Raw genomic sequence first — 8,770 nt, 5'->3', positions numbered from 1 at the left:
TCGCCCCAAGGAAAATGGAACACTACAAGAAAGCGCTTGATTACCAACTAAATTTACCGACCGCCTTAAAAATAGTTGGTAAAACAAAATTTACCGACCGATTTAGAAGCAGTCGTTAATTTACCGACCGATTTTAAAGCGGTCGTTATTTTTTAAATTTACCGACCGCTAAAAAAGCAGTTGATAAATTAGCGACTACTCTCCCATGTGTTCCGACTAAATAGCAGTTGGTAAAAATCCGACTATTTCCAAAATAAATTTAAAATTTTACCAACTGCCTATTTAGAATACCTGACCATTTTAGCGGTCGTTATTTTATTTTTAAAAAAAATTAATTCCAGCTTTCCTTGAGTACAACCAAATTAATGCCGACTACCTTCCTCATTCGGTCCTACCAAAAACAGAAAGTGCTTAGCCGCGTCTTCCATAGCAGCGAAGAACTAGAACCGGTAGCAGCCACCCCCACCGACGCCGCCACAACATCTTTCTCGCGAGTCCTCGACACACCGAACCAGGTAATCTTTGTTCCTTCCTTTTGCTTCATTTATTGTGTTTCAATTTTTCCAAACCCTAACTTTTTAGGTAACATTAAAACGCACAGTGAAGTGTCGCCTTCAACGCCGGCCGGCTGATCTACCCCATTTGCCCGCAGCTCTCTCACCCAACCAAGTTAACCTTGTTCCTTTCTTATGATTATTATTTACGTTGGGTTAATTCTTTCAAGTATTAGTTTAATTATCTGTGGAGATGAAGAATGAAGTGGTTTGCAAGGCAGGGACTTCAAGTATTAGTTTGATTATCTATGGGTTAATTCTTTCAAGCGTTAGTCTTTGGTTTGCAAGGCATAGACTTTTAGGATTGGTGATTAATTAATTTAGGCTAGGATTGGTGATTAATTAATCCAATTTAGTAGCATATTAGTGGGTTGTTGTGTTCAGTTTCAAGTCTTTTATAATAGTTATATATGAGTATGGTCATGAAGTGATATTTATTTATACTTTTTAGTTTTAGAATCTGGTCCATTTGTAGATTTGAGGCTTCGGGTTTGTTTGTAGAATATGTTTATTAATTCAAACATAGTAGCATATTAGGGGGTTTGTAAATTTATAGGTTTGGGCTTCGGATTTGAATAATTAGTTGAATAATTACATTGGTTAATTAGTGAGGTTTTTCTTGTTTTAGCTATTAATTAGTTGGATTTGAATAATGTTTATTTAAAGGTTTAAAATGATAACTTAGGCTCATTAGTTAAAATTGGGAGCGAAAATGCCAATTTGGGCTAAATATGACCTATAACGAACAAATGAGCCTTAAATGTGCACAAATAGATTAGAATGAGTCTTAGATACCTCTAGTGTGCCATATAAAACATGTAAAAGGTTTAAAATGATAACTTAGGCTCATTAGTTAAAATTTGGGAGCTTAAATGAGCCTTAAGCTATGGTGGTGCCTCCTTTGCCTAAGGTTTGTGTTCTTATTTCGGGTTTTATTGTTTGTGTTTGTGAGATTGATCAATATTGGTTATTAACTCAGGTTTTTCTTGGGTTTATACTTAACAGGGTAATGTTTTGTTTAATTTATGTTTCTATTAGTTTGTATGTGGTGCTTTTATGAACTTTAATAGTTGGATGTGTAATTAATGAATGATCTTTTTGGTTGGTTTATTCAATTTTGGTTGTACGTTGTTTAGTTGTTGGTCTATTCTTCTTACGATAGCTGCTGCTTCTGTATTTTCTATTTCTGTAAATGTTATTATTTGAGGAATTGAAGTTGTTAGGGTAATATCCTTTAAATGGGGAGGATGCATATGCCTTCCTTTATTTGGTTATCCTTTAACCAGTAAGGATGTGTATGCCTTGACCAAATGTACTCCTGACTCCTTTTTGGTTGGCTTATAATCCGGACTCTTTATATATTGGACTGAACCTGGATTGCTTGATAGGTTTATTTGGTTTATGGGCAGATAAAGCATGTCAATTCTTTAGTGTGCTAATTATGTTAGATTTGAGTTGTGTGCTACTGTTTGTGGTATGTTTAAAAAAGAGCAGGAGTCCATTGATTATGTTGGTTGGAAACTTGGAATCTATTATTGGCAAACCCATTGCCTGATTAGCATTACATAAGGTATCTGAATGCTAGCCTAGAGATGATGTGGCATAATTTGTTTGTTTCAATTTCTCCGAAGCTAAGCTTATAATTACTAACTAGGGAATGATTATATGATAAATAAAAGTCTATAACAATCAACTCAGGCGTTCGGATCAGAGATTATTTGTTTTATTTATTCTAGTTTTAAAAGACAATTATGTGAATAATGTGGCTGTCTTTACAATTGAGGAAAATGAGCCTTAAATGTGCATAAATACATTAGAATGTGTCTTATAAATCTTGAATGTGCCACATAAAACATGTACACGGTTTAAAATGATAAGTAAGGTTACTTAGCTCAAAGTTGGGCGGGAAGATGTCATTTTAGGCAAAATAGGACCTATAACGACCCAATAAGCCATAAATGTGAATAAATACATTTGAATGTGTCTTACAATGTTAAAACTAAGCTTATAAAACATGTAATAAGTTTAAAATCAGCCCTTAGGTCCTTTAGTTCGAAAATGGGAGCGAAAATGCCTTAGTTTAGCCTAAATATGACCTATATCGACCAATTGAGCCTTAACTGTGCATAAATAGATTTGAATGAGTCTTAGAAACCTTGAATGTGCCACATAAAACATGTAAACGATTTAAAATGATAATTTTAGTTCCTTAGCTCAAAGTTGGGCGGGAAAATGCCATTTTAGGCAAAATATGACCTATAACGACCCAATAAGCCATAAATGTGAATAAGTACATTTAAATGTGTCTTACAACGTTAAAACTAAGCTTATAAAACATGTAATAAGTTTGAAATAAGCCCTTAGGTCCTTTAGTTCAAAAATGGGAGCGCAAATGCCTTAGTTTAGCCTAAATATGACCTATATCGACCAATTGAGACTTAAATGTGCATAAATAGAATAGAATGAGTCTTAGAAACCTTGAATGAGTCGTAGAAACCTTAAATTTGCATAATTTTGGTGCCTTATCCCGTTGTTGGTTACCAAATTGATTAGCGTTGTGGTGTCTTGTGTGTTTCTCCAGATTTAGATCAGAAGAAGCTTGCTGATCCGAGAGAAACTCAACTTTCATATCGTTTGTCTGATGAGGTATCCCCTTTGTGGCATTGTGTCATTGATGTTGTTTTACGGTTAAAAGAAGAAATAGTTTTTAACTTTTTTATATTGATGTATCTGTTTCTTACAGTTGGCGGCGGATATGTTTAAAGATCACACAAGAAAACTAGTAGAAGAATGCTTATCAAGAGCTGTTGACATTCTGAAGTCCCGGAATAGATCAGGGTATGCTTAATGTTGCTATCCTAATCTTCCAAAACTGAAAGATATAGTCTTTTTGCTTTTGCATTGATACTTGTTATTAGGTAATTATATATGTAGCGTAAGTTTATTAATGTTAATGCTTGGTTTGTGTTCCATTAAATAAACAGATGTCCAATCGATGAATTTTCTTTTATGATTGAAATTTGAGTTATTTAAACTTGGTTTGTGTTCTACTAAATAAACAGATGTCCAATCGAGGAGAACATTCAGCCATCCGCAGTCGTTTAGGTGCACGTGGAGGTGGTCGTGAAGGTGGTCGTGGAGGTGGCCATGGAGCTGGCCATGGAGCTGGCCGTGGAGGTACTACACGGGTGACCCAACCCTCACTGGATACCTACTTTGATGATGACGAAACTCAAGGTGAATACTCTGAAGAGGTGGTACCTGATTCACAAGTAAATGAAGAAGCTGAGGATTCTGGAGTGGTTTGGATGGCACAAGAAAGAGTAATGGAAAGAAGCCAGATTGGATGTCTGAGAAAGTGCATGCAGATATGATGAAGCACGTGGATGATGATGAATTCAAGAAAAGATCTGAGCAGGCTAAGAAAAATAGAAGAGGGGGTTCATTAACCAACAATGTTGAACCATCACATTTCCAAGGTTCCATTTCCACAACTGAGGCTGCAAAGAAAATGGTAAGTTTAATGATGTAACTAAATTTCATTTAACGTTGTTACTAATTTGATTATTTACAAAAATTACTTGTATAATTAGGCAAAGGAAAGTGGAGGTGTGATGCCTACAGCTGGTGACTTATATTTGAAGACACACACGAAGGAAGTACCGGGTAAAGGGAAAGTCCCTTGTAGTAGCAAAGCAAAGCAAATCAAGGTAACTGACTATTATTCTTATTTCTTATCAAGTTCAAACAAAGCTTATGAAACACGTTTTAAGTTTGAAATCAGCCCTTAGTTCTTTTAGTTGAAAATGGGAGCGAAAATGCCTTATTTGGTCGATATAGGTCCTATATCGACAAAATATGACTTAAATGTGCTTAAATTGATTCGAATCATTTTTAGGAAGCTTGAATATGCCACACAAAACATGTAAATGGTTTGAAATGACAAGTTTGGTTCCTTAGCTCAAAGTTGGGCGAGAAAATGACATTTTAGGCAAAATATGACCTATAACGAACAAATAGGCCTTAGATGTGATTAAACACATTTGAATGTGACTTAGCAAGTTAAAACAAAGTTTATGAAACACGTTTTAAGTTTCAAATAAACCCTTAGTTCTTTTAGTTGAAAAATGGGAGCGAAAATGCCTTATTTGGTCGATATAGGTCCTATATCGACAAAATATGACTTAAATGTGCTTAAATTAATTAGAATGAGTTTTATAAAGCTTGAATATGCCACACAAAACATGTAAATGGTTTGAAATGACAAGTTTGGTTCCTTAGCTCAAAGTTGGGCGAGAAAATGACATTTTAGGCAAAACATGACCTATAACGAACAAATAGGCCTTAGATGTGAGTAAACACATTTGAATGTGACTTAGCAAGTTCAAACAAAGCTTATGAAACACGTTTTAAGTTTAAATTTGCTCCATTTAATATATTTTTTATGCATGGGTGATAATCATTTTAATTCTTGTAGGAAAACTATGAAAAAAATGTTGCTGAATGTGTTGAAAAAGGCATTGCTAAAGATCCCAACCAAATCTACTTTGAGACAGTAGGTGGGAGAAAGAAGGGAAAGGTCCCCGGGCTGGGTAGTGGAGCCTCTCTATACTTTGCACCATCTAGAAGGGATGGTAGTTCTTCTAGCTCATACACCCCATCTATTTATTCTCAAATGTCATCTCGATTGGAAGAGACTCAACAACAGTTGACCCAAAAATCCATTGAGCTTGAAACAACAAAAAATCAGATGTTAAAGGCTATGGAGGACGATCTACTTTTGAGGCAAAGGGAGAGAGAAGAAAGAGAAGCAGAGCGACTAGAGCACCAAAGGGAGATGGAAAGGGAGAGACAAGAGAGAGAAAGGGAGAGACAAGAAAGAGAAGAACATGCCGCCCAGATGAAAAAGGCAATGGAGTCTTACGAGCGGATGTTCAGTCAGTGTACTGGTTTTCCTTTCTCGCAGTCGCAGGACCCTCGAGATCCAACCGGAGGCGGGACACCTTTGTGTTAGGTAGTTAGTATTCTTGTATTAGTTTGAACTAGTTACAACTTTTCGTATTAACATGTTTGAACAACATTATGTGTATTATGAATCTTTGTTGTATGACTTTGAACATGTTTAATATTATAACATCGAGCAGGTTTCATACGATTTTACAGAATTTATATAAATTCGTATTTATACAGGCATATATAATATTTACAGGTACATATATAATATTTATACAGGCATATAATACAGGTATATATGCGATTTTACAAAATTGGCTGCAAATGATATTTGCATAATTACCGACCGCAAAGGCAGTCACAAATTTAGTGACCGCCACAAAAGCAGTCACTAATTTAGTGACCGCCACCAAGGCAGTCACTAAATTAGTGACCGCCACCAAGGCAGTCACTAAATTAGTGACCGCCACGATGGCAGTCACTAAATTAGTGACCGCCACGATGGCAGTCACTAATTTAGTGACCGCCACCAAGGCAGTCACTAAATTAGTGACCGCCACCAAAGCAGTCACTAAATTAGTGACCGCCAAAGCGGTCGCTAATTTAGTGACCGTCAAGGCGGTCACTAATTTAGTGACTGCTTTGGTGGTCACTAATTTAGTGACTGCTTAGGAGGCGGTCGCTAATCCTGTCGGTAAATTTTAGCGACCGCCTTCCAGTTGGAGTTTCCTAAATTACCGTCCAGGTGAAAACTGACCGCCTTTTTGCGACCGCTGGCGGTCGCAAAATCTTTTACCAACCGTTTTTCGCGTTTTACCAACCAATTTTGGCGGTTGGTAATTAATCAATTTCTTGTAGTGGAAGGTGTTGGTGGTATCCCACCACCACCTCATGAACGACCGCAGAAAGGACAGGGAGATGTTAAGCCGCAGTATCTCCCAGAAGGTCTCAACCACCGGAAACAGTGAGCTCGCCCTCACCAAGGCCTGGGCGTCCGAGCTCAGATAGCTTAAGACGGTCTCACTCGTCGCTGCGCCATAGCCGCGAACTGTAGTCTCTCTCCTCGCGTGAAGGCGGGAAGTCACATGGTGCTCTAGGTCGTAGTGCAGATCACGACCGTCATAAAGCTCAGGGCCCACCCATAGGGGACCCGGGCCAGTAGACTGACGCGTCATTCCACGCACCTCGTGGCCACCAGGAGGGGGTAACGACTTGTCAGACATGCTGATCAACAATACAACAGGGCATTATACCTTTGACAAAGTCGGCACTCATACCGATCCCTAAAAAGAGTGCATTTCACTCATGAAATGGAGTCATACAATTTTTGTTCCCTAAAAACATGATACTAAGTTCATACTTAGCAAAATTCCCTAAGTAAAAATTAACTCCAGCAAAATCAAAATTCTCCCATGATTTGTCACCCATGAATTATGAACGCAAGCAATATACCAAGAATACCTACATTATAAGAAAATACTAGGGTCGAAGGTATACTTGGGGGCTAGCATGAAAATGCCCAAATTCAACAAAAATCAACATACTTGCAAAAATTAACATGCACAAACTAATTAACATGTTATGTGGAACATTTCCAACTATCTAAATGAAGGAAAGGGGCACAAAATAAAAAAACCCCAAATCAATTTCATGCACAAAAATACTTGACAAAAAATATTGAAAAGCTCAAAATTACTGAAAATTACTTACATTGGGAAGATTAGGAAGTGATTTGGAGTAGAATTCGTGAAGAAAAGTAAAAGAAACGAGCAAAAATCAGTAGAAAGAAGTGAAGAGTTTGAGCGAAAATGGTGGAAATGGGAAAGGAAGGAGACGGTCCGCGTATTTAAAGACCAGTCTCCCCTTCGCATTTTCAACGCCCAGCTCTGGGCGTCAGAAATTCTCGCGCCCAGAGCTGGGCGCTGAAAATTCTTCCCAGACACCGAATATTCGCTGTCGGGCACGCGTACTCCCCTATTTTGTGTAAGATATCCGTTATCTTGATATTTCTTTCCCAAAAAAAAAAAAATATATATATATTGTTAAACAAAATATACACAGTGTGGACCCACTCATAGGACACATCTAATCAGGAAATATTACGACCCACCAACAGGTTGTAATCACAAAAGCCCTTCTACATAGGCAAAATAAGAAATTCAAAATGGGCTCGCCCCCCCTCAGCGGGCAGGGCCTGCGTCACTAGCCGCGCAGGTCCTCAGTTTTTGACAAAAATAAAGTCTTCAAATTTAAAATAGGCTCGACATCTTCAGCCGGCGGGGTCTACGGCACAAACCACGTAGGTCCTTATTTTCAAAAAAGCAAAATAAATTTCAAAAAGATTCGTCCACTTCTATCGGACGGGGCGTCCACCCTCAGCGCACAGGTTCGCCATCTTCAGCCGGCGGGGCCTACGCCACAAACCGCGTAGGTCCTTATTTTCAAAACATCAAAACAGATTCGTCCACTTCTATCGGACGGGGCGTCCACCCTCAGCGGACAGGCTCGCCCACCTTCAGCGGGCGGGGTCTGCGTCACTAACCGCGCAGGTCCTTAGTCGCTGCAGCGATAACTTTTTTCGGTTTTCCCTTTTTCCAAAAATTAAAGGATTGGTTTTCCGTTTTTCCAAAAAGAACGATGTGCTGGATTTTCCTTCGTTTTACGTCCTATAAAAACAAGGGGGTTTTCTCGTTTAGCTAGCCCTGAAAATGAGAATCTTTTAAAAAAAAAAAACATTTTACCTCGTGATTGGGCTTGGCCAGGCCCAATTACACTTTATAGCTTTGATTTCGAAAAACTCTGTAGCTACTCCCAATGACAAAGTTAGGGAGTTTCTACACACCTTTAGATTCTTCCAATGACAAAGTGAGGAAGTTTCTATACTATCAGTTGACAAATCCCAATGACACGTGAGGGATATGTCGACATTTCAAGTGATGACCCTTAAGTCAAATGTTATCACTCGGGGGCTCGTGAGACCCTCGCAAAACAGGTCACATACACCATGGCTTGTGTGACGCACTCCGTCTAATACTTTGACCATCGTCTTACTCCAAGACTCAGTCAAAGTGGGGGCTAACTGTAGACACCTACTTTTGTCCCCGTTCCCGCAAGGGAAAGGTTCGATGATGAAAGCATAAAAACTCCACTTGACAACGCATCTCCTATAAAATAAACGAGTCTCGATTCCCCATTTCATTTCACCCGAAACCTGCTATTTATGGAAACCTGCTAAAAATAGTAACTGCCGTAAAAGGTAGCTT

The 8,770-nt window shown here is 38.4% G+C and overlaps 1 protein-coding gene across 3 annotated transcripts; it reads left to right on the top strand.

Moving 5' to 3' along the window:
• Positions 1-350: 350 nt before the first annotated feature.
• On the top strand, positions 351-5,709 carry LOC130470422 (uncharacterized). 3 transcript variants are annotated; one of them, XM_056840546.1, is made up of 7 exons: positions 384-515; positions 602-669; positions 3,136-3,200; positions 3,298-3,392; positions 3,617-4,068; positions 4,148-4,264; positions 5,032-5,709. In XM_056840546.1, the coding sequence occupies exons 5-7, from the start codon at positions 3,901-3,903 to the stop codon at positions 5,566-5,568; spliced, it is 822 nt and encodes a 273-aa protein (XP_056696524.1). In that variant the 5' UTR covers positions 384-515; positions 602-669; positions 3,136-3,200; positions 3,298-3,392; positions 3,617-3,900; the 3' UTR covers positions 5,569-5,709. The 3 variants fall into 3 exon arrangements, with proteins under 3 accessions (XP_056696525.1, XP_056696524.1, XP_056696523.1); XM_056840545.1 differs by lacking the exon at positions 602-669 and having other exon boundaries at positions 429-515; XM_056840547.1 differs by lacking the exons at positions 602-669; positions 3,136-3,200; positions 3,298-3,392; positions 3,617-4,068 and having other exon boundaries at positions 351-515.
• The last annotated feature ends 3,061 nt before the right edge of the window (positions 5,710-8,770 follow it).

This window comes from Spinacia oleracea, chromosome 3 (genome assembly GCF_020520425.1).
Source record: "Spinacia oleracea cultivar Varoflay chromosome 3, BTI_SOV_V1, whole genome shotgun sequence".
Taxonomy (NCBI): domain Eukaryota; kingdom Viridiplantae; phylum Streptophyta; class Magnoliopsida; order Caryophyllales; family Amaranthaceae; genus Spinacia; species Spinacia oleracea.
The sequence above is the reverse complement of the archived record's forward strand: the minus strand, read 5'-3'. Positions and strand labels throughout refer to the sequence as shown.